The 25736-nt window shown below is 40.7% G+C and overlaps 1 protein-coding gene across 24 annotated transcripts in view; it reads right to left on the bottom strand.

Moving 5' to 3' along the window:
- Positions 1 to 3779: 3779 nt before the first annotated feature.
- ablim1b (actin binding LIM protein 1b) overlaps positions 3780 to 25736 on the bottom strand; it is a 67652-nt gene continuing 45695 nt past the window's right edge. Inside the window, exons 6-26 of one of the 24 annotated variants that reach the window (XM_053685362.1) lie at positions 25431 to 25524; positions 22060 to 22147; positions 21207 to 21265; positions 18535 to 18579; positions 17891 to 17968; positions 17275 to 17433; positions 16016 to 16063; positions 15566 to 15604; positions 15067 to 15102; positions 14741 to 14870; positions 10888 to 10980; positions 10620 to 10667; positions 9611 to 9757; positions 9100 to 9185; positions 8794 to 8917; positions 8649 to 8713; positions 7069 to 7123; positions 6959 to 6966; positions 6492 to 6566; positions 5491 to 5571; positions 3780 to 5345 (exon numbers count right to left, since the gene is read on the bottom strand). In XM_053685362.1, coding sequence (XP_053541337.1) covers positions 5232 to 5345; positions 5491 to 5571; positions 6492 to 6566; positions 6959 to 6966; positions 7069 to 7123; positions 8649 to 8713; positions 8794 to 8917; positions 9100 to 9185; positions 9611 to 9757; positions 10620 to 10667; positions 10888 to 10980; positions 14741 to 14870; positions 15067 to 15102; positions 15566 to 15604; positions 16016 to 16063; positions 17275 to 17433; positions 17891 to 17968; positions 18535 to 18579; positions 21207 to 21265; positions 22060 to 22147; positions 25431 to 25524 — 1672 coding nt within the window. In that variant the 3' untranslated portion in view covers positions 3780 to 5231. Of the gene's footprint in view, positions 5346 to 5490; positions 5572 to 6491; positions 6967 to 7068; positions 7124 to 8648; positions 8714 to 8793; positions 8918 to 9099; positions 9186 to 9610; positions 9758 to 10619; positions 10668 to 10887; positions 10981 to 13109; positions 13125 to 14368; positions 14465 to 14740; positions 14871 to 15066; positions 15103 to 15565; positions 15605 to 16015; positions 16064 to 17274; positions 17434 to 17890; positions 17969 to 18534; positions 18580 to 20785; positions 20921 to 21206; positions 21266 to 22059; positions 22148 to 25430; positions 25525 to 25736 lie in introns of those variants that run through there. The other 23 variants (XR_006983505.2, XM_053685340.1, XM_053685343.1 and 20 more) reach the window with 23 other exon arrangements.

Below are 25736 nucleotides of genomic sequence, written 5' to 3'. Positions count from 1 at the left end.
CTCGCTCTCTCAGCATCAATCACAGCGTCACTTCTCCTTCTGCTGCTCTCACTAATTATTAAACCTCTGAGAGCAACACTGTGAACTCGAACCTCAGAAGTCCAAACAAAGATAAATGCTACTGTATAGATTGAGGACATTTTGAATGTTTGAGGACATCTGAATTTGAGTTATTATGATAGAGGGTGACATAAACAGACCGTGTGAGACCAATTCCTGCTGAAAAAAACTACACAGAATTTCTAATGATTTCCACTACAAATGCCATTACAAACCATCCGCTAATTATTAAAACCATTACCATTATTGGTCTTTAATGATATAGACATAACATGCCAGCAATAGAAGGCAGCAAATTACCAGTAGAGACCCACAGGGACCATTACTGTTTCCATTAAAATCAATATAAACCATTACAAATTCTATAAGGGTTTCTATTGTTTGTTGTTGTTTTTTTTTCTTCCTTTCCCAGCAGGGTTTCAAGGTCTCTGAATAAACAGGGAGTCACTTCTCCCCAGGACTGACCTGTCAGGCTGGCCACAAGTTTAACTAGTGCCCTATTTGGAATTATTTTACTATTGGGTTTAGCTGAATATGAACTTATGTTAAACTTTGGTCACTTGTGCCAAATCTGTTGTTTTTCACTGTATATTCTGTTATACATCTAAGGGATGTAGATCTAATCTAAGGGAAATGGAATCGGGAGGTATTATTTGATTACTGTTTTATTTCTTTTCCACAGATAGATCTTTAGATATGAAAGGAGAAAGCACATGTTCCCAGACTACATTTTCCCACGGGAGGTGAGCTCTCTGAACCTAAATCTGACTGAGAGACTCATGGGAGCATCCTGGCCTGAGGAAAACATGACAGGAATGTGCTGCATATATGTCAGGAAGAGTGGGAGCACAGGAGCTCTGCATCAAATAATCGCCTGATTGCAAACATGAAGAAGTAAACAAAAGTGCAACATGGAGACAGGGTTGTTTCGAATCGAGATTCAAGACCTTAAGTGATAAATAAATAGATTTTGTTCCCTCAGTGCTGTCTTCATTGTGATTTCAAAAGCCCCTGTACATTCCTGAAATAACTGAGCTCTGTGAGCGGTCAGATGCTTTATTTCTTTCAGGCTTCAATCAAGTTTCTTAAACCTATTTTGGACAGGGTGCAAAAGGCAACCACACAAATATTAAACACTGAGATCCAAGATCTCAACAACAACAACAGCAAAAATACAGGTAAATCGAAACACGAGTATAGTGGTATGACCACAGGCAAACATGCCTTGGCACAAATAACAGGGTTACATTCTCATCCTGTTATCATGTGTCTATTGGTCAGTAGTGTGAGAACTGAGCTTTCTTCCTCTGTGAGCTGGGTGAATGAGAGTCACATGCTCTGAGAAGCTGACCTCTCTGCAAAGTCTCATGGGGCATCAGAAGGTTTCCATCCCAGTTCCCCCTGCACCCAGCACTTTCCTGCAAGATTTGTCAAGAAATACTATTTGATGCATGGAGAGCATGGGTAAGCAGGTCAGTTGCTCATAGTAAGCAAGCGTGTGGTTTTCGTATTCCCACTGGGAAAACCATTTTGTAATGGTTGGAGAGAAGGGTCATCATCTGCGGACACACTGCTAATGTTAAAGAGCCTGAAGCACCAGGAATGCTTCATAGTCTCTGATTGATGACTCCTTTGCTAACTCCTTGAAATTCCAACATATTAAATAATTACATTGTAGTATTTCAGAAAGTCCTCAGACCCAGTTGGACTTCCTTCTGTCACAGTCTGTTGAATACAAATGCTCCACTGTGTTCATTGTGTAGGTTTGAATTGCTCGTAGACTGGAAATCCCCAAGCACCGCTATTGAGGATCTCGGAGTAAAATGTAGTGTGACTAAAGGTGAGGACTTGAGTTTGCTTTAGCTGTTTGCCTTCAGTTACTCACCTTACGAGAGGGATATCCCCTCATGCTGAGTCGGTATGGGAGCAGTTCTAAGGCTCCCTCCTTCCTGGTCTCCATACCAGGCCCACCAACCTTGTAGCTTCGACTTTAAACATGTGGATGAAAAGGAGTCGTAGACTTGTGTGGGAAGAAGGGGGCTGATATAGAGGATGGTCCACCCTCCTAATGGTCTGTTTTCAAGGAAGAGTCATGGGAGCTGTATTGTCCCTGTTCATAAGGCATGGAAGTCATTACACATGGCAGTAGAACACACTGTCTTGCTACAGATATTAGTGGTCACTGTTTCATTTGGAGTTGGAGGAGTCTTCGAACAATTAAATAGATTGCTACAGAGACAGGAAATATCAGTCAAATGCTTCAGATTCACTGGCATATTGCTGTGGGAACATTGTTTGTGCACTGTGTATTAGCTGGAGTGGGTAGGTGCAGACACTGGCAGATTATCTCAGCTGATGCTCGTTGGAACACAAAAAGCATTCCACAGCTGTGACTAACAGGGCAAGGGTTACGGACTCAGCCCCATCTGAGCACTAAGCCTTTTCATTCAGCAACCTTTCCCATATAAAACACACACACAGAGTTATTTTCTACAGTAGTTTTATACAAAGAGGTGCTGAGGACATGCCAAGTGTGTCTAAATAAAGAGCAGTGATGGAATGACGATGATCAGAGTTAGTTTCTCAGTGAAGAACTTGGACACTGTATGATGTCATGTTAAACTACAAGTAGATGAAAGCATCTTCACTTTTTATGTGTATGAAGTCCAAAAAAAGATGGCATGTAGATCCAACCCATTTTCCATCCATTCATCCATCCATCTTCTACCGCTTACTCCTTCTTCAGGGTCACGGGGAAACCTGGAGCCAATCCCAGGGAGCATCGGGCACAAGGCGGGGTACACCCTGGACAGGGTGCCAGTCCATAGCAGGGCATCCAACCCATTTTATGATATCTAAATCTCTCGTATATTGATGTACATGACAGAATACTTCTGCAATCCACAGAGAGACAGTTTTGCAATAATAATCCGCTTTCTTCAACTTTTCACACATTTTCAAGAAGAGTTCTCAAAAGAGCGGAACCTGTTCAAACCTCTCACTGCTGATCTCCAGTATGATCTCCAGCTAAGCAGTATGTCATGAAATAATATTATTCCACCACGCCTTCACATAGCAGATCAGATTTAGTTTGGTTATAACAGGTGAGAGCAGCTTCCTTAACAGCTCTGTGTGAGAGAATATAAGGAAGACTGGGCTTGGTGTATTGTGGCAAAACCCTCTCATTAACCCAGCATTTTCTTTTGCTTGTGTGGTCTAAAACGCAAAACCCAGACACTAACATTAGTGCCTACTGGGACCTGTAGACACCTTACATTAGACATGTCTGCAAGGGAAGGCATACCACTTTAGTACAAATTTGGTCATAACCAAAAACAACTAGGGCATAGCTATGAGGTCACAAGATTCTGAACAAAGACTGAAAATAATGAATTGTTGTCCTATACAATGAACCAAACCAGCCATGATAATGAGCTCACAGTATGTGTGCATACGTGGGGTTTTGTACTTGGGGTTCATGTCACAGTCTACTGAGTTCTCAGAATGTTTCTTTATTACTGATTTGGGGAAAAGTGATGGTGGTGTGGTTGAATGGATACACTAATAAACTTTCTCTAGGTGAAACAGCTCTTCCGTAGTGTAAACGCATACAAAAACATTTTAATGTACAGCATGTGCAGCCAACCCACAAATTTCACACTATTATCTACTACCTCAGTGTGGTAGAGACAGACAAAATGACTCACCAACAACATAAATATCTGAAGCAGAAATTTATTACTCATTTGAGTTTTTACATCATTGTCATGATGGGTATCAAAACCGGAATTTCATCACCATACTCTCATCACATTTTTGTTGTGTCTTATAAACCCAGTATTTTTTCTATTTCCTAGTCCTCTGTCCTTAACCGTACGGATAACACAGGAAACTGCTGGGAATTAATGGTCACCAACAGCCAACAACACTACTGCAAGCACATCCAGTGATATGGGAACAACACTGTCTGGCAGCTTTATACGGAATGACAGATATGGCCCTGCTATCCAACCTACTTGTGACACAGATGCTATGGCTACGGCTCCATCAGTCTCCCAGCAACACAGTGGCAGTTTGAAATACTTCAGCTCTATAAAATGCAGTAATATCAAAGGTGTTACTTTTCAAATGCAACTTTATTCAAAGTGATATGTTGCTAAAACATATTGCAGCTTAGATAGTGGTCAAGAGAAGAGGATTGTCAGATTCCAATGACGGAGGGGCCTGAAAAATAAGGGGGGGGGGGGGGGGGGGGGGTCCTCAACTGTCCCTAATAACACAAGCCTGACTTCTAGCGGTGAAAAAACACACAACTCTTTTTAAGAGTTAGAAGGAGGTCGGCTTTCGTTTCCTAACATTTCACCAGCACCTCATCTGTCAAATATTTCTGTTTGTTTTAAATTAAAAATAGGTAATGGGGCTTAAAAGGGATCCTCAACTCAGTAGGATTTGGATTCTAGAGAAATCATGTTAAGCCATTTCAGTATTAGCTGATGACTGAGAGGAGATGGCAGGGGGGTGCGTTATAGCAGATGCGTCTTTCTGTCACCTCAGGATCTAATATGTTCCAGAAGCCCAGATGGTCTGTTAAGGCCTTCCCCACCACAGGTAGAGCCCAGGCCTCTCATCTTCAGTCACATACAGTAGTTTTAACTTCCCCCCATTAACACACATCAAGGCCCTTGTTAGGGCCACAGCAGCAGGGGGCTACTGGAGCACCTCCACTTCCATCACCTTAATAGCCTATTTAGAGGAAGAACCCTGCAGACAGCCTTCAGCCCCCTACCACTTTCCCCTCAAAAAGATTACAGTCCTGTTTTATGAGAGGGCAGGAAGGAGTGCAAGGGAATAAAGCTTTGCTCAGAAGTCAGGTTTCATGTGAGTTAAATGTGAGAGATAATAACCAGTCTTCACTCCTCTGCTCACTTCTGAATGGTTAGATCGCAGTTAATTTTAAACCTACTCAAATGAAAACTCTGCCTTGGGAAAAAAAAGGTGTGGTCTTTGTTTTGAATCAAAAAAGTATATAATTTATGTCCACGTGTATCAGACTGTTGGAAGCAAACAAAAAAAGGAAAAATAAAAGTGAATAAAGGAAAAGCAAATCAGAAAACTACAGCTATAATACATTATTGGAGTGACTGATAAATTAAAACATGCACATGTCCTGGCTAGAACAGCTTGGCCTTCTTCTTCATATCATTGCGCTTCCACAGAGGAAGTTTGTCAAACTCTTGGATCTCCATTCCAAAGACACCAAAGAATACTTCAGGGGCCAGGTGACGCTGAGGAGACAACAACGTACAGTTTCAATAAGTGTAATGAGAAAGGAACTTTGAGGAGAAGGGAAGTAGAGAAAGTGCAGCATCAACACATATTATTCCCACGCCACCACCTAGAGTGTGGCTTACAGCTTTGCCCTCTAATTACCTCCAGTCTCGTCCTGTCCACGTCCTTTGGGAGCTTAGTACGCCCTCTGTTGGTGACAGTGAGCATTTCATAGGGATACACCTTTACAAAAGGAGGGATTGTCTTGTTATGGAGAATGCAATGCAAGACATTTGCCAAACACAATGAATTACTGAAAAGCAAGCTGGACAAAGGCACGTGCTGAGAACGCAACCATTCACTCACACAGAGATGCAAACAGACAATATGCTAAACTGAACAGAGATGGGGAGATGTGCTAGAGGCTGGCCACAACTCAGCAGGTCACGGGGGAGAGAAAAGGGAAAAAGCAGACTGTGACGTAAACATTTTTTTGTGAATTATGTGTCAATGCCTTTAAAAGAAAAAAATATTTACAGTGGGTCACATCACTTCCAAAATCAAATCACAAAATGAGACGAGGACATAAAGTGAAAATGGCCAAATTAAGACAAAATGATGTGTAGATATGTTATTAAAATCATCATGTCTAAAAAAAAAAGGGGGGAAAAAGGAAGTGAATGTGCTGTGTCATTCCGATTTTAACACTGAATGGAGGACATACTGTATAACTTTTCTAGGTATATTATTCCTTTATTTAACACAAAATGTTGTTATGGAACAATAAATGATCATGTTGAGATTGTGGAGACTATAGCAGCACCTTTAAAGAAACCAAGAACATGCAGCTCTTAAGCCTCTTCAGCCAGATTTAGGAAAGGTGGGGATCAATGATCTGGAAAAATGTGTACAGCTCAGACATAGCAAAGCATATCATTACATCATTTCACAGCACTGGAAAGCCCTAGTCTTCTCCCTTCATCCCACTACCTATAACCTGTGAGGCTGTGCCAAGATAACCTACTTTACTCTAATAAATGATCTGGGTGTTAACGGGGTGGATGTTAACAGAACAAGAAGGGACACTGACAAAATGAGAAAGAGGAGAAATGTAATTCTCACAAAATCAAAAGCAAACAAACAAAAACACATGGGATACTTGCTTTATGTTCCAGCATGTTAGGCATTGACATTCCCCTGTCCATTCTGGTTAGGGGAACCTGGCCATCTTGGACGAGCTATAGAACAGAACGCATACGTGCAATGTAAATGAAAAAGAAACAATAAGAGGACTGGGAGGAAAAAGAATCATGGGAAATACATGACAACTTAAACAAACACCAACTTTACCTAATCTGATACTACGAGGAGGGAGTAAGACTTTATCTACCCATGGGGATAACTGTTACTCCTTTAGTCTAACTATAAGTATGTACAAACTTCTTAGGATGTGCGTATGTAATGATGAATCCCCTTGTCCATGCTCTCCCCCTTGCCTGAGCTGTTTGTAACTCAGGCACAAGCGTAGCAGGGTGTCACATGGAGCATGATTCCACATTCTCATGTACATGATGGCGGATGCACATGCTCAGTGCAGCTGATCAGGTTATAGTCTGTATCATTCACGTACCTTGAAATCTGCATAATGATATGGAGAGAGGAAGAAGACAGCTTAGTGTGAGCATATGCTCCAATTTATCCAAAGACTACTCTAACATGATATGGAAGGTGGGTAAATACCTCTCTGACCTCCACACACATCCCCGTAACTGTTATACTGAGAGAATTCTGTCGACTGTAGATGAAAAGACAGACCAAAGACATTTAGTAATGTGAAAAATATTTTTCTCTTTATGTAATAGTAAAACACGTCCAAAAAGTGATCTGCTTGTGTGAGGCTGCAGACCAGTGGGCATGTATTTGAGCCCATATACTGCATATAAACTAAAAGACATGCCTTTTAAACATTTTACAGTGGGCACCTGGACATAAAAGTAGTTCTGTAGTTGTACATAGTGTGGTATGATTCTCTGTCAAGTTTTCATGTTAGCTAGCTTTAGCTAGTGAAGATTATTAGCATTTAGAAATATGACATTTTTAAAATAAATAAATAAATAAATAAAAACTCAGAAATCCTGCTAAATCAATTTATTTTAGATATCTGGATAGCATTAACAGTGAGGATTACAAACCTTTATGAATATGACTTAGAAATCATGTCACTTATGTTAAGCTAGCAAGTATTAGAATGAAGAGTACAGAGCATTTTATTACATAGACATCCGATCAGAAATGATGCTAGCTAGCTGGCAAATCATTTCGTGTTAGCTAGCTGGTTATCCCTAGCAGTGAAAATTACATTCACATTATGTGAATTACAATTACATTCCTATATGTGAATTAAATTCACATAGAGTGGGGGACATAAGTATTGGATGTGTCAACATTTTTTTCAGTAAATATATTTCCTTTGAGGCTATTCACATGAAATGAACGGAGCCCTTTACCGGGAGATTGTTGAGAAGAATCTGCTGCCATCCACCAGGATGATGAAGATGAGACAGGATGGACCTTCCACCAGGGCAACGATCCAAATCATAGAGCAAAGGAAACTCTCAATTGGTTTCAGAGGAAAAAATCAAGGTGTTAGAATGGCCCAGTCAATCACCTGACTTGAATCCAATTGAACAAGATTTAAAGACAATATGTTTAGAAGAATGGGCCAAAATAACACCTGATTAATTTCTTCATACAGGAAGTGTCTTGAAGCTGTCATTACAAACAAAGGCTTCTCCCCTAAGTATTAAATACGTTTCACTTAGTGTGTTCAATACTTTTTTCCTGTGTCATTCCACTTTATTACACATAACTTCATTTATGGATTTTAATGCTGTGAATTCTTTATATATCCGGATTTCTTGAGTTAATACCAAAGTCTGGTGAAAACTTCATGTGAATAGCCTCATTGGAAATATATTTACTGAAAAAAATGTTGACGTGTCCAATACTTGTTTCCCACACTGTATAAGACATTACTTAAGCTTAGAAATCCTGCCATGTTAGCCAGCAAGCTAGTGTTGGTAGTGAATATACAAACTTTTAGAAATATGTTAATCAGGCTAGTAAAATCTGTGAACATACATGTGCATACCTATTTGGATACATGTATAGACTCAAAGCCATGCAATATTCCCATGAATTTTACGGGCGGCCCACTCAGAGCCTCATAGATCTCCAGGCAACTGACCTCAAATAAAATACCGTCATTTTTATAAACCAGCTTAAAGCCACGCCTACTGCGGCCTATTGCGGCCTCTTACCCGAAGAAGGCCGTTGCGTCCATATCCTGGCAGTGAAGAGGTTTTAGACGTGGGAGAGTTGGGATCTGTAGATGAATTATTAATCAGTAAGTGTGACAGTGCCAAAGCCACTTGCAGTTTGAGGAGCTGGTGTATACTGCAGTACCTGCAGCATAGTTGGAGTGCTGAGGCTCGTACCGCTGGGCTGCCACACTGCGAGCATATCTCTCTTTGTTCATTTCCTTCTCCATCTCCTCCTTCAAAATGAGCTTCCCAAGACCAGACTGGATCTGTAGTATTGTAAAAAGTCAATCCAATTTCAGTAATCAGCGCTCTGTGGATCCATTCTATGAAACTAGCTTGTTGTCAAATTTCGCACAATACTACCAATCTCTGTAGTTTTCTGTGATTGCTGTGAATGATTAATTTCCTCTAATATTATAATGAATGTTTTGTGCTAGTGACCCATCACCTTGCTAAGATGATCTTCTTGGAGCTGTCTTCGTTTGAATTGTTCCTCCTCCTCTTCATCTCGCGAGCGACTCCTCATATCTGAACCTGATTGCACAATGAATATCAATCAAGACAAAGAGAGGATTAGTGTACAAAATCTGCATTACTGTTTGAATCATTATACTTTGATGTACACACCCAAGCCTCCATGTATCATAATGAAAACAAACGGAAATTAACAGTAACAGTGTAATGATTAGAATTGAGGAATGGTGTTTGGATCAATGATGTGAATGATGTAATTGATTTATTGATTTTTGTTTATATTACCTAATCGAACAGGGGAAAAAATCTAAAGGATTCTATACCACTCGTCACAAACTACAGCTCCTGCACCTTAGAAAACAATAGGTCGTATTGATAAGACATACAGCACTGACATTGCCAACATATTCTTTTGACTCTGACTCTGCTTTCACATGCTTCTCAGTAGGCTAGTCTTCCTGGAGGAGCCAGGGGTAGGAGCCTACCTAGGGTTGCAAGGGAGGGAGGGCAGGGCCAGTAGTCAGTCTCAATCTTTGCTGTTTCATCCGGTCGGGGTGCTTGAGCAGCAGGGAACTTGGAAGATTTGATGATGTCACCAGCAAACTTGCTTTGGGCTGCGAGTGCAGCTGAATCTGGATATTTTGGGGAACTTGACTATCATTGGTTGATTGACAAAGGATGAAAGCAGATACAGTGCTGGCCAATCCGTTCAAAGCAGGACATTGCAGAGTTTCTGATTTGATTTACATTCATTGGAACAATATTTACAGTCCAAAAAGAATGTTTTGAAGAATGTTCCGTGCATTAATATTTATGGCCAGCACTGTAGTTCAAACAGAAGTCTGTAGAGCAATATTGTCTTTTCAGAAAATCTTTTAATAAAGGGATGCAAAGAGTAAGGTCTCAAACTGTATTAGTGATTCCTGTGAGAGCCTGCATTTCATAACCCCATGCAACCAAAGGCAAAGATGTTTCATAGGGCACAGCCAGAAGAGGAGTAGTGATTTTAGTTTTCAGGGCTGAGCGAGTTGGCAATGAGGAAAGAGAAGAAAGTAGCTGTCAGAGAGTCCGAATTGAGCTGAGCTGAACAGTACTTACATGTGAGCATGGATTATGTAGTCACATATGCCACAACGAAATGTTAATGGTACGATGGTGTCAACATACACATGAACAAACATAAATATACAAAACTTGGTCAGAGAATGCACATTCACACAAAATACAATCACTCTCACAGATAAATTAATGTTTAAACATGATTAATGAAAAAAGTCATGATCCAAACCATGTTAAAATCTGTTTCACTGTACTTACCTTATTTATATATCAAGCATTAAAATATCCCCTATGTGACTCATACAGTGATATTGCTTTATCCATTTACATATAATGAGAAACAAATGCTTAAACAGCCAATGCATATTCAGTGAACCTGATTTGTGTTATAATTATAAATGATCAAATGATCAGTCAAAAACACAATAGTCATACCATGTTGTTTGTAGATTGGTGGCTTTCTGTACATGTTCATGCCTTGGTCTGGAATAAGAAGCAAAGACAAAAGAGCTCAGATATCGCAGGTATTAACCGTCTGATGAACATGGATGATGGTCCATAAAATGATCCTAACTGGAATGCACAATGATAATACATACATGACAAATAATTTAGACTGAAAGAGTGGATTAGGAAAACACACACACACACACACACACACACATACAGACATGTGCAAGCTTGTCGATACTCCTGCTCCTACCTGGGACGTGGAAATGTTTAGGGGTCAGAAAGAGGGTCGGGGTGGCCGAGCGAGAGGACAAGGGAGAACTCCGGCCACTTGATGGCTCAGTGCCTCCGAGAAAGAAGAAGGATAAAGGAAACAAGCATGGAAGAGGAAGAGGGGAAGAAAGAAAGAATAAATTCTTGCTTATGTAAATATGGACAAATGAAAGAGGAGTTAAGTACAGAAGGAAAGTGTGATGGATGAATCAAGTGTGTCCTCTCTGTATAAGAGAAAGGAGCTGTAAAACATCAATAGGACACCAAAGACACGAGCATGCAAATTCTCCACAATGACCAACACTTCAGCATCCAAAACTAAAACTTGCACTGTACATCTGCAAGACTCAAGATGCCCTTAAATCCAAGGATAACAAAAATGGACAACATTCAGAAGTTTAGTAGTACAACCTCAATTCTGAAAATGTTGGGACCGTATGGAAAATGCTAATAAAAACAATGAGGAGTGATGTGTAAATGTACTTTGACTTGTATTTAAACAAAAATGTATAAAGACAAGGTATTTGGTGTTTTACCTAATCAACTGCATAGTTATTTAAAGATAAACGTTTATTTTGAAATTGATGCATGCAACACATTTGAAAAAAGTTTCAACAGGGGCAGGGGCAGTTTAGGACCAATAGCGATGTGAGAAGTTGAAATAAGAAGGCGATGTGAAACACTCGAGGCAATTGTTTAATCATAGTATATAAGGAGTCTCCAAAAAAGGCCTAGTCCTTCAAGAGCAAGGATGGATCGAGGCTTGCCAATCTGCCAACAGATGCATCAGCGAATAATCCAACACTTTGAGAACAACATTCCCCAAAGACAAATTGGTAGGATTTTGGGCATTTCACCTTCTACAGTGCACAATATAATTAAAAGATTCAAGGCATCCGGTCAAATCTCTGTGCGTAAAGGTCAAGGCCGAAAACCACTTCTGAATGCGCGTGATGTCTGATCCTTCAGACTTCTGTCTTAAAAACCGTCATGAGTCTGTAATGGATACCCTGACATGGGCTCGGGAATACTTTGGTAAATCTTTGTCAGTAAACACCTTTCGCCGCTGCATCCACAGATGCAAGTTAAGGCTTTACTATGCAAAGCAGAAGCCGTACATCAACACTGTCCAGAAGCGCCGCCGACTTCTCTGGGCTCGGTCTCATCTGAGATGGACAGTAACACAGTGGAATCGTGTTTTGTGGTCTGACGAGTTGACATTTAAATAAATAGATAAAACAGCCGTTGTATTCTCCGGGACAAAGAGGAAAAGGATCATCCAAGCTGTTATCAGCATCAGGTCCAGCATCTGTCATGGTATGGGAGAGAGTCAGTGCCCATGGCTTGGGTAACTTGCACATCTGTGAAGGCAGCATTAATGCAGAATGATATGTACACATTTTGGAGCAACATATGCTGCCATCCAGAGCAGGACAACGCCAAACCACATCCTGTCTGTATTACAAGCGCATGGTTTCATAAGCAGAGTGCGGGTGCTAGCATGGCCTGCCTGCAGTCCTGACCTGTGTCAGGTTGGGAATGTGTGGCGCATTATGAAGCGCAATATAAAGCAACGAAGGCCCTGTACATTTGCACAGCTGAAGAAATGCATAATGGATGAATGGGGGAAAATTCCACTTGCTAAACTTAACCAACTGGTGTCTTCAGCACCCAAACACTTAATAAGTGTTATTAAAAGAAAAGGTGATGTTACACAGTGGTAAACATTTGACTGTCCCAACTTTTTTGGAGTGCGTTGCAGTCTTCAGATTTGAAATGAGTGTATATTTTCAAAAATAAATGATCAACATCAAATAAACATCAAATAACGTGTCAATAATGTGTTTTCAGAATAGTACAGGGTGAATTGAATTTTCAAATTACCCTTTTTTTTTTTTTTTTTTTTGCATTTTCCATACCAACTTTTTCAGAATTGGGGTTGTACATTTTAAGGCATTCCCTACTGTGATACTGACTGCCAGTACGAAAATAAATAGTGGCAGCATTCAGGATAAAGAGTTAGTGGAGGAACATCATGTCATATAATGCTGAATAATATGATGTTAAATAAGATGAGAGATGAGACATCGAGAGGAGAGAGAAACAGTCATAGAACCTGTACATGGGACATGCCTCACAGCTGCCACAGACAAAAGAATAGCACCACACAATGAGAATAACAGCCACAAAGCCAAGACATACCTATGCAGAAAGAATCTGTAGGGAGGACAGAGGCACATATGCATTATATACAGGAATGTGTGATTAGCTGGCCGTGCTCAGTTTGCATGAAGCTTGGGAGCAATGGCCGTCCCAATGCAGCTTTCAACCTAACTATATCAGAAAGTATACGTGCCATGCTGATGATACAATTTCAGAACTTTTGACTCCCTTCAATGACGTTGCCATATACAGTACAGTCCACAACCAACAAGCTAAAGAGACTATATCTCCGTAAAATCATCCCAAAGCTCCATAGTCAGTACTACTGGAGAAGACAGAGGAGCCTCTGGATATTTTGGCAAAGATTTTCTGGAACGCACAGGGTTCAGAAGCATGCACCACCTTATCACCTACTGCCAATTTTCATTCCTGGAATCGTTTTCATTTCTGCAGAAGGTAAGTTTCTGTGGAAAAAGAACTACTGAACCGTACTGATTGCTCAAATGCAAGCTTCACAAAATTGCGGACCCTCTTATGTGCTAAGTGTTTAATGTCAGAGGGTGTAGCTTTGATTTCCAGGCAAATTTAAGAGTGAATGCAACCTTGTTAAAGTCTCCATAAATTGGGGATATTAACATTTTTTAGCTAAATGTATTCCAAAATTTTTCATACTTAGTTTATATTATATATATTTTTCCTTTAAGCCTTTAAGCATGCCTTTGACAAAATATAAAATCATATTGAAATCATTCTCATGGCTGGACACTGTTACCAAACTTAATAACAAATTCAGAAAGACTGGAGGTGTTGAGGACTAAACGAGAAGTAGACGTCCACGAACATCCACTGATGAAGACACAACTGCCGTAGTGCTGGGAAACATAGTCCCCTGTGTATGGAGACTTTTGGGACTGTAGTTTGTTGCTCAGCACTGTCCTAATGCTCACAAGTGACAGCGTGGTACCAATATAACTAAATAACACAAGAGATATCAAGGTAGACAAAATTGGCTCTAGAATCAGTAAAATTAAAAGCTTCTAAGACATCAACAAATCAACAAATCTTAACTTCCTCCATGTTTGGTGTGTTTTTGCTGAGTGCTGAAAAGTTGTATCATCGCACAGCATGCATCACGCTTGAGGTTCCAGGAGTTTGGTAGAAACATAAATGAAGAACTTGTTCCTGAACTGTTTAGGTCCTCATTGGTTTGTGGAGCCTCAGCGGGAAGAACGCCTACAGACACTACTACTGGAACACAACGCTTTCACTCTCGTCAGGGAAGACATGCGGATTCTTACCTTTGTTATGGGGGAGGAAGTGATGTCGGAAAGGGGAAGTGGGACGGTTGTCACTGTTGCTAGAGCGCAAAGAGGAGCAGAGCTTCAGCATTCCTGCTGGGTGCTCAGACAAAGACGAGGAGGGAGAAAAAAGGGTGTGGGAAGAAAAACAGGAGAGAAAGAGGCAAGGAATGCCACAATGAGCAAAGCAGGAAAAGGAGAGGGAAAGGCCTCAAAAGGTAGATAGCCTACGGCAATGCCACATACACTCAAACACACACACACACACACACACACACAAGCACACTACTTCCATGTGTAAGAGTAGCTGGTCCTTTACTACCTAAAGGAAGTAAATAATAAAAAAAGAAATGAAATGACCCTCACTCTCACCTGGTCTGTGGAAGTGCTGTGGTGTCTTAGACAGTGTAGGTATGTAGTTGTGTCGGCTGTACATCGGGGAGCTGATGGAGCCCTGGCTGGTGGATCGTTGCATGATGCGTTCTCGAATGTCATAACAGCCCTAATACACAGCACACACAGACACACCATCAATTTACATGGCACAGTTTAACAATGCTGTGGACGCTGTGCTATGTGCAGAAGCCTTATCTAGAACTACGTGATGTTGTGCAACAAGATTAGTAAAACTACTAGAACAACACTAACTGCACTGATGTCAGCGTGTATCTAGGTTTCAGTATGGAGCAGACTCTAACCTCAGCAGACGGGGTGGGAGACAGGGTTCTTGGTGACTGGAAAAAACAGCAGCAGCAACAACAACAACAACAACAACAGGGAGAAAAAAGCTCTGTGTAAATTCAACTTAAAAAACCCCAAATTCTTTAGACAGAGTAGAATGGATAGGGTAAGTACAGTAGTGCTAAAACTTAAGAAATAACTTGATCAATTGAATAAAGTCATTGTAGCATGTTGATACTGATTCAAATAACTATGTGAATGTTTTAACTAGGTTTTTTTCGGTAAATAAAGCAGAGAGGAGACAGTCTGCAATGATTTTTATAAGGCTATACCGGAACACAAAGATAAAGACGAGACAAACAAACTGCAGTTCACATGCTGACACACATAGGTGCCCAGAATACATATACAACAGATGGGAAAGCAGAGAGGAGGGAAAAGTTGTGCAGGATAAAACTGTGCTGGTGAAGGTAAAATTGTGCTAGATTCAAGACTCGACATTCCTGACCAACTTACAGTCTCAGCTGACATGGGGGAGGCATCTTGCGGCATGGTCTAAGAAAGTGGATATAAACCATAGTGTCACTATCACCAATGGCTTCCCATAAAGTCCCATTACATTGTGGTCCCATTCATTTGACTGAAATTGAGTTTTTTCAAGCTTTCAAGTCCTTTGTTGTTGTTGTTGTTGTTGTTTTTAAGAATATAAAGAACAAAGTCAGGAAATCAAATCAAAACATTTTTTGCAATGGATTATTATCTGACCTCATTAAGATCATTTTTCACTACTAGAATGTGATCAGTTTGGTTAGAGATTTAATATTCTGTTTGGTTTTCATATTGTTGCTTCATAGTAAAGTTTATTGGTTAAATTGGTTAATTATAATCCAGGTACTGGTTTCGTTGTGTTTTCGAAGATTAGTAAATTCACTGGGCATGCACTGCTGCAATCCTGCACACACTCACTTTAATATGGCCTCTGTTGGGGGATTGGTCACCTGTAGTACTCTGGCACTGTAGGAAGGAAACACAGCCTACAGTTACAGCATGAGACTGCTTTAAATCTGTTGCTTATTACCTAATCATATAACACTACCAACAAGGAATCAGCCCTTGAAAAAGGGTGCGCTTGATGTATACAGATGTCAAGTCTTCCCTTTTGTCAAATCGAATAAAACACATGTACAAGACAAGGCCAGATTTTGCAGTATGGAGTCAAGACAGTATGCGTCACTGAATGACTTGAGTCCTCATATGATAATAAAACCCTGAGAGTGTTCAGCAGAGGGCACTGTAACACTGCAAGCTGGACACAGACACAGCACAGGCAGATCCAGGTACAACTTGGCAATGTTTAATATGAGAGCAGCACTGACAGTCAATATAAAACACACTTCATTTCCTCTGATACACAGACATGGAATGACAGGACAATGTTCAATACATGTGCGATACATGATATTAAACAGACATTGTAACACAAAGACATAAATTCACACATTACACCCCCCTCCACACACACATGCACACGCACACACACTCACACACGCACTGACGCACACACACGCACACACACACACTCACACATGCACACACACACACGCACACACACACACACACATGCACAGATCATTTCCAGGGTACAAGGGTTAGTATTACTGTTGGAGTGAGGCTGGGTATATGGGCCGGTGGCCTGGAACACGGCCCATTTAAACAAATGACTGATAAAAAAAATAAAAATCAGTCAGCTAGATGCCATAGGTATTAAATGCGGGGGCTTTTACCATTCTATATCATCTACTCTGACACTATGCCAAATAAACATTTCAAAATTGAAGGATGTTTAAGTAAATACTCTTAACAAGTATTAAGGAGGAGTGCATCCTAAGTATTTAAATGCTTTACCAGCTTTCGCAGAAAAGATTAGACCTGTAATAGTTTACAATAATTAATTATTTATCCGTCCATGTCATATACATAATACATAAAAAAGACGTTTTTGCCTTTAACATGAACTGATTTTAGTAACTATCCTATCTAAAGGTCTCAGTCCATTTGGTTCTAATTTGCGACTGTATTTTCTGAATCAAAATCGTTCCGCTCAAACTGCAGATTGCACAAGAATTTTCGAAAAGTAACTCCTGTTGATAATTATCCCATCAGGAATATAAGTGTACTCAGCTGTATGAGCATTGAGTGATTAGAAGATAGTAGCTCTGTATTACCTCTCCAGGGCTGTGTCTGCCCTGTCTCTCCAGGGTAGAGGAGGTGGAGTGCAGAGACTCGTAGGATATCATGTCTGGACGTTCTATGTCATAAATGGCCTTGACTCGGGGGATGGCTGCTAGGTCCTTGTAATCAATGATCTCATTGTCTACTTTTGCCTAGAGGGAGGAGAGGTGGGACACAGAAGGAAGGGAATCACACAGAGGGAGAAACAAAGGGAGCGGGATAAGGAAAGTCATACTAGGGGTCAAACAGTTCCACGTCACATATGAACATAGTTACAGCACGCCACATGGGTCACCAAACAAAACAAAAAAAACAACAACAACAAAAAACAGAGTATATGGGGCTTCATATACTGTTGCTATGGTTCATTGCAGCTGTGCTTCCTATTATACTGAAGTTCTCTTAAACAGGTTTCATACTGATTCTGTGTGTATGCATCAAAGCTTGGTATTAAGAGCTCAATGCAAATGTATCTGTTTAGAGAGAAATAAGAGAAAGGAAAAGAGAAAAAGAGCATTCTGTGCATCCTCATGCAACCACAGACTCCATTTGAGAGTGAATGGTGATTGGTTCAGGGAGCGATAGATGGCGCTGGCAAGGACGACTCACATAGATGGTGTGACCAGGAGAGCCGGGGATGCTGGAACCCGGCCGAGAACAGATACTCTCCGACGAAGACCTTGTGGGCTGCAGATGAACGAGACTTTGTATTAGTGGTCAGCCAAGCACAAACATGCACGCGGACAGACACACAGACTCACACGCAAGCTCGAACGACACAAACAGAGCATAAGTCAAGATTACAACAGCAGCATTAATATTGTAGCTTCCCCATCCCAGCTTCTTATATAGAAACAGCCACAAGCCATGTCAAGCTGCCATCCACAGGCCATGCTGCATGGTCCTCCAGATATGGCTCTTTGTGGAAATTTCAGCAAAGCTGCTCAAATGAGAATGATTATGGTTTGTAAACAGATACATGCTTATTACTATGGTGATGTAATGTTGAATGAAACTTTCCCCGGCTCTGTCCTTAAGCTCATATCCGAGTCGAGTTTCTGTGGTGAGTCTGACTGCCTTTACGCAAATCTGGGTCAGAGGGCAACAGCCACATGCCCGCACTGGTGAAAAGTGTAATGACACACACATAGGTCATTATGAGGTCATAGGCTGGTTGAGTGTGGGTATGCTGCCCTCAAGCTGCTGATACATAGAGCGTGCGCCACTCTGCTGCCAGTAGCAGAATACAGTACCTGCCTTTCTGATTGGTGCAGTGAGGTTACAGAGGGAGGAAGAAGCTGTGGAGGGAGGAAGAGGGGTCACAGGAAATCACACACTCCGACACACATCCGTGTGATTCACTCACAGATTGTTTATATCAGTGGTTCCCAAAGTGGGGTCCCCCAGGGGTCCGTGAAGCATAACCAGGCGGGTTGTGATATGTTTATACTGTTACAGCTGCGTAAGTCACAAGTCAATGCTATTTCATTTGCGATTGAGGTTTTATAGTTAGCCTTTCATAGGTCCCTTGAATTGAGTTTAATCCAAACCTTTGTAACTTAAAAAAAAATGGTAGGACTATAAATAGCGTCAAGTTAGACCTAACATGTTCTGTCAGTCGAAAGTTCAGGAATAAAAAGCTTTAAATGACTGTGTAATATAATTGTTCACATTTAAACAATGAGCATAAGATCATTGAAAAGTTATATTATGACAGTAACACAAATCTGTACTGAAGGGGTCTGTGGAATTTATTTATTTATTTATTTATTTATTTATTTATTTCTACAGTTAAATAGGTCCCTGGGTGCTAAAGGTTTGAGAACCACTGGTTTATATGCTGGACAACATGACAATGAAGCCAAAATGTCTCTGATCCTCACTCGTGACTGACAGAAGTACATTTTTAACCTCACGATTATCCATACTGGTGAACGGCACACGCATCAAACAAACACTCGTCAGTCCTTGCCTTTATGTTAGACTCTCTCCAAATATTCTTCTTTATAATAAAAACTTTTTAGCATTCATGAGAACAGGTTACTCTCTGGATAGTTTTGCATATTCTCCCCATGTCAGCATGGGTTCATGCTTTTCTTAATCGTAAGTGACTTTGGATGTGTTCTACGATTACCTCCCATCACCCAAAAACATGCCTGTAGGTGGACTGGTGAAATTACCCTTAGGTGTGAATAAGTGTCAGTGTGTATGTGTAAGGTGAACTGGTGTCCCAGTCCGGGTATATTCCTGCCTGACACCCAATGCTTTTAGGATAGGCTCCAGATCACCACAACCCTGATCAGGATAAAGTGAGTATTGAAAATGAATGAATGAATAAATAAATAAATAAATAAATAAATAAATAAATAAATAAATAAATGTATTTAATATACAAATTAGTGGACCATGTTTATTATGGCACGGATGATGAGGTGACACTGATTTGTTACATTGGTCTTGCATCATGGGCTTGTACTTTCCATCCCTCGCCAGCTTTAAGTTTTTCTGATGGAGCTTCTCTATCATCTAATGCGACATGTTATCGTATATGGAGATTCCTTCTCTGTCACCAAGCAACACCGTTATAAAGGTTATTACAGTGCATTTTCAGTTAATAGTTTCAACTAGCAGATGTTTGCTTAAACTGATTTTTATCAAGTCGTTATAAATGTAAAATAATCTGGTGTCCATCTCAAATTGTCACAACTACTGTAAACAAGACAAACATTTCATGTGGTTTAAATCATAATTGACCTCTGTTTAGATATTCACTTCAAAGCATGCATAGAAGAAATCATGCTTTAACTAAATTAAATGCAATTAGTGTACATACACGCTATGAAATAATGGGATGTCAATAATATGTCAGGCATCAGAAAAGTACATTGTCCCTCTTCCTGTCTTTTTATATTTTTTACTACATTTTTCTGCCAATTTGAGTCATTGAAAGTCAGGAGCTCAACAGAAGCTGGCAGACTCTGGATCTCAATGCAGTTTTCAGTTTGGTGAATTTTTGACCTCATAAGGGCACAAGAGAACATGCACGAGAGCCATGTTGTCATACAGTCATTAGATCCGCCTCAGCATGCACCCGACCGTCTCTATTCACCATGCGCTCACGGATCTACTGCAATCCACCTTCTTTAACATATCACAGACATGTTTTGTCTCCTCGACTCACTTTCTTGTTCATGCCAGTTGTTCAGAAAGACAGATGTGCTGCTTATTTATTACATGATGCGAATGACAGGATTTTCACCAATTTCTTGCTCCTGTTGTTAGGAAGCAATTTAGCACAAGACAGCAAGCTAACCCTCTAGGCTTGCATTGTCTGGAGGAGGCACAGTGTGTATCTGGAGTGTTGCCCTCTCTGTTCTGCAAATACACCAGTGAACTTCACTGTCCTAAAAGAGACACAATATGGTCTGGATTGCAGGTGAAGCAGGACAGTGAGTTTAGCTGGAAGTGGTGCAGGACAGAGGGAGGAGACAGGAGACTGCAAACCTCCGTCCTGCGCAGGGGACGTACGCCTCGAGCAGAGCCACCCCGGCCCTTCGTCTTACACTGAGACTCACATTTAGACAGGGGCAAAAAGATAACAAAAGGACGGGGCTTTCTGCCAGGTCGCTGTTGTGCTTCCTACAGAGGAGAACCAGAACAGAGAGGACAAGCTGACACACACTGACACACACACACACACACATATCACCTGGTTCTGAGAAGCGTACCCATCTACTCACACTCAAACAAGCATTAGGACAGACACCACACTAAGTTTTGGGACAATTTGAGAGAAAGGTGAAAGATCTGTCACTGGACTGAGGATGCAAGTAGAAATAAAGCTGAATGAAAGAAAGTGAGGACAGAGGACCAGCAGGGTGTGTGACTGGTGTGTGTGACTGGTGTGTGGAACGCTAACACTCACCCTGTACTTCTCTTCTACTTTGATGTTGCTCTTACAGTCTGGATGCCACACTGTAGAGCCTGTTTTGAGAGAAAAAGAGAAAAAAAAAGAAAGAGGGAGAAAAGTTTATATACTAAACTTCATCCATACGAGTTTTACCCTTAAAGCCGATTGTGAAAGTTTGCCTATTCGATTCAATGTAATTTTTCTATAGTGATTTTTAGATAGATAGATAGATATTATTCATTTTATTATTAGTAGTTATAAAAATACTTCTTTATTTATTATTAAATAATCATTAAATACGGAAACAGATATTGTCACAAAGCAGCTTTACAGTAACCGAGATGTAGGTTAAGATTTGGGTTAAGATCCATAGTGAGCAAGCCAGCGGTAACAGTGGCAAGGAAAAACTCCTGAGATGACATGAAGAAGAAACCTTGAGAGAAACCAGACTCAAAAGGGAACCCATTCTCTTCTTGGTGTCACCAGATAATAGGATTATAAATCATTACAAAGTCAAACAGTACTAAGTGTGTTGAAAGGATGCATTGTGTAGTCTTCATGATTACAGTAGAGGTTTTAGGTACAATCCCAGTTATCATCAAGTCTGACTATATGACGTCCAAATATTGTGTTTCACTCAGAAATATAACATTATTTAAAAAAAAAAAAATGCATTTTGATTTTCATTCACATCGTCTTACAGCCATTAAAGCATCCAACAAGTGAGAAATTGGAAGTGAATACAGAATCACTGTGAGAGTGAAAAGCATGGATGGAAAAAAATTAATGAATGAATTAAAAATGAATACATCTAAGTCGTTTAGAAGTCAGGTGCAAATCCTTTTACATTATCAGCTGTTTTACCCACCTTGCAGGTACATCTCCTCCCCCTCCGTGAACATCTGGTTGCACCGGCTGCATCGTGCACAGCTGGGGTGGTAGTATTTATCGCCTGCCTGCGGAGCCGAGATGGCAAGGATCAGTGCAGTTCAACAAATACTGAATGTGCAAAAACAAACCTCTCAGGGCATGAAGTCAATACACACATGAAGTGATTAATCTTTAATAAAAGTCTACATATAATATATAATAGAAAGGCCTGTGAGAGGAAAAGCAGATGTGCTATCTCCTCCATTTACCACTGAGTCCTCTGTGTGTGTATGCGTGTGTATGTATGTGCATGTCTATTCATGTGTCATGTGTTTCCTGAGTCCATGTTCATAGAACACAGCTGTAAGTCATCTGCAGTGCTGTCTCGTCATCCTGCTGTTTTACATTAGCTCTAGGAATGCTGATGAGCTCCTGCGCCTCCAACATATCGCTCTCTCACTCTCTTTCTTTCAACAGCTTTCAACTCCATCTCTTTCCATTTCCAAAACAATTATACTTTCTCCATCAATAACTCTCATTTTCTTCTCTAAACTCCAAACCACTCCAAAACTCCATTTTTCTTTCTTTTCTTCTTCACTCAAACGATTATCCTTCCATTTTTGTTCCACTTGCTCTTCAACAAATGAAGCTTCCTTTCAAATTACATGTGCTTTCATTGCTAAATGATGTCAGGGGTATATCAAATAGCATGTTATGTCATTATAAAGGGAATGTAGATAGACACTTTCCTCATTTTGAGCACACCCATGTCCATGTACACACACACACACACACACACACACACATAACACATGCGCGTACACGCACACACACACACACACACACACACACACACACACACACACACACACACACACACACACACACACATATTTGGATTTTGATGGTGCTGGGGATCACCTGCAGTACTTTGGCCAATGTTCCATGTTCCTCCCTTGTCTGATGAACTATGAGGCAATGCAGCAGAAATGTTTGATTTCACACAGATGTGACCCCGTCCCTCCTCCCAGCCTGCCTCGCTATGACAACAGGCCTAAGTAACACTCTTGTCGTAAACAAATTTTTGTGCAGCAGTAGATGTTCTTTCTAATTTCTCTCCTGCAAGATGGCTATCCATCATTCCTTATTACATCATGCACAAGAATGTGTAACTGGTGAAAACCGTGGAGAAAACAAAGAGTCATTACTGGAAAGTTCAGGGGGAAACAGAGGGGGCTCCAGTTCCAGATGGAAGGGTGTTAGCAGAAGAAAAAGCCAAAGAGAGGAACTGCGAGGGGTAAAGAAAAAGGGAAAGGAAAAATGATGAATGCAGTGGGGAAAAAAAGATCACCAGAGAGAAAGACAAGGCCATTAGAAACAGAATAAACAGACTTGTAGTCATACGAGCATACGGACAAGGCTCTTGAAGGCTGCGTAACATGGGGTGTATGTCTGTGGAAACGGTGTTTTCCTGTGTGCTAATCTCAGAAAGCAGAGCCACCTGGTTGGATGCTGCCTCAAAGTGCTCCCTTGTGCACTTTCAGCACAGTGGAGATAAACACTCCGAGAAAATTGAGAGGACAGACTAAACTATTATTGCAGGCTGTCTGCATTAGCGTTAGACCACTGATGCTAACTTACACAAGCCTCCCCATCATACCCCCCATGGCAACAGTCAGATTCCACACTTTATACTGAGACACAATTCATTCTCCACTCTTAAAGCCTCAAGAAAGACATGCATCAGGTGGTGGTTAGAACTTTCCGTGGTCGTCCTACGCTGTCTTCAAACACAGATCAATGACCAATTTCTTTCATACGCACTATTTAATTAATACCAAATCTACACTTGTGCACGTGTTTTCTTATGTAAGTACGAATATATCAGCACTGACTCGTGTGTATGGCAGTGTCAAGCTGGTATCTTTACAGACAATCTGAACTAGCATTAAGATTCTCGTTAAGTTTTCTTAATGAAAACAACTAAGCAGTACTATAAGATACTCTGTCAAAGAGCATCTGGTAAATGCTACAATTGGAAAAGTGTGTGTGTGTGTGTGTGTGTTTTAACAGAGTGTCAGCACTCTGTAATGTTAAACATTTCAGTCTCACTCTCCATTGACAACATGCTAACGAGGGTGAGACACCATCATCGTCACCAGTTCAAACATCAAAATAATGCTTCATCCCTTGTGTTTTTACAACAAGGCCATCTGTTCCTGGCAAAAAGACATTCTACACAAACCCAACTGGACAAATATAGAAGTGTCTACTGCTTTAAAGTCTCTGTGGCTTCACATTGATAAGATTCCACTGAGTTTTTCACCACCATATGTGGATACACAGATTTCTATGAATAGCATTCACACTACAACTGACAACTGCTCTGTCTGGGTGGGTTTGGTTTGAGACACAAAAAGAACAATGTGTGTATGAAGTGAGCCACAGGACAGCTTCCTGTTAATATTTAGTGCAGAAGTCAAAGGGTGTAGTGGTGTTCAAAATTCTGTCCAGGACATAAAGTCAGCATTCAAACAACAAGAACACGTGAATGAAATACATGCTGATGAAATGGTGCAAACTGCAAAACCCCATTATCATATACAGGACCCCTCTCCTATTACCTGATGGAATGTCCAAAAAATGATGATGATCGATTCTGAAAACATCTGGCAGTCTTACCTTTGGCAGGCGGCTTGTGTGGACCCCCAGCCCTGCGATTTAGCAGAAAAGCTCCTTGTACACTTGTTCTTTTTTGCACACTCTGTCCCTCAATCTGTCTCTCAGACTTTTCCTGAGAACTCCCAAACTCTTCATCAATTTCCCCCTCCCCTTCCTTCTTCCTCCTGCTGGTCTCTCAGCCTATCAGATGGATTTAGACTCAGAGGCTGCTCTGTCTACAATGCTAGGGTGGGACTGTGGCATACGGCCAACTGTTTCACTGCTTGTTTTGTGCTCTTTTCCCCAAGGGCTGGTGCTGAGATCGTGAGACTTCAGAACTCTTCAAACATGGTATTTTGGTTATGTCAAACTAAATGTTGGTCATAGCATTACAACATGTGTGTGTATGTTTGTGTGAGTGCTTGTAAACAGATAGACCATCCAGCTGCAGATGGTCAGTGAGAGCAGTATAGTAGACTTTCATTCAAGCAACACAATACAGCAAGAAAAATAAGAATAATCTGAAAAAAAAAACAACCAAAAAAACACAGCACCCCGAATAACATGCATCCATCCATGTTCCATATCGCTTATCCTACACAGGCTCACGGGGGAAAAATCTCAGGGAACTCGAGGCACCATTGAACAGCATGCTGAACAATATTTTTCCTTTGAAGAATTTTAACTGTGAGGATGCCAGATACTCACCTCCAGAACCCTCCCCGTTATATACTGATGACAGGCTTCACACTGCACACCAAAGTGGATCTGGTAGTCTCTCTCACAGTACGGTGCACCATCCCTGAAAAAAAGGGTGAGCGAATTGCTTAGTCTTTGAAAAACTTTTGGAAATCCCCTTTTACACCTCACCGTCACTGTCACCTCACCGTACCGTTTCTATATGTTTCTAGAAGCCATTGATAAGGTCCTTGCAAAGTCTACCCTTACAAAAGCTAACCAATTTTTATTTTTTACTGAAGTTGAATTCAGAAAATGATTCAATTATATAATTAA

Source organism: Ictalurus punctatus, chromosome 13, assembly GCF_001660625.3.
Source record: "Ictalurus punctatus breed USDA103 chromosome 13, Coco_2.0, whole genome shotgun sequence".
NCBI classification, from domain to species: domain Eukaryota; kingdom Metazoa; phylum Chordata; class Actinopteri; order Siluriformes; family Ictaluridae; genus Ictalurus; species Ictalurus punctatus.
This window is presented reverse-complemented; position numbering and strand designations above follow the sequence as displayed.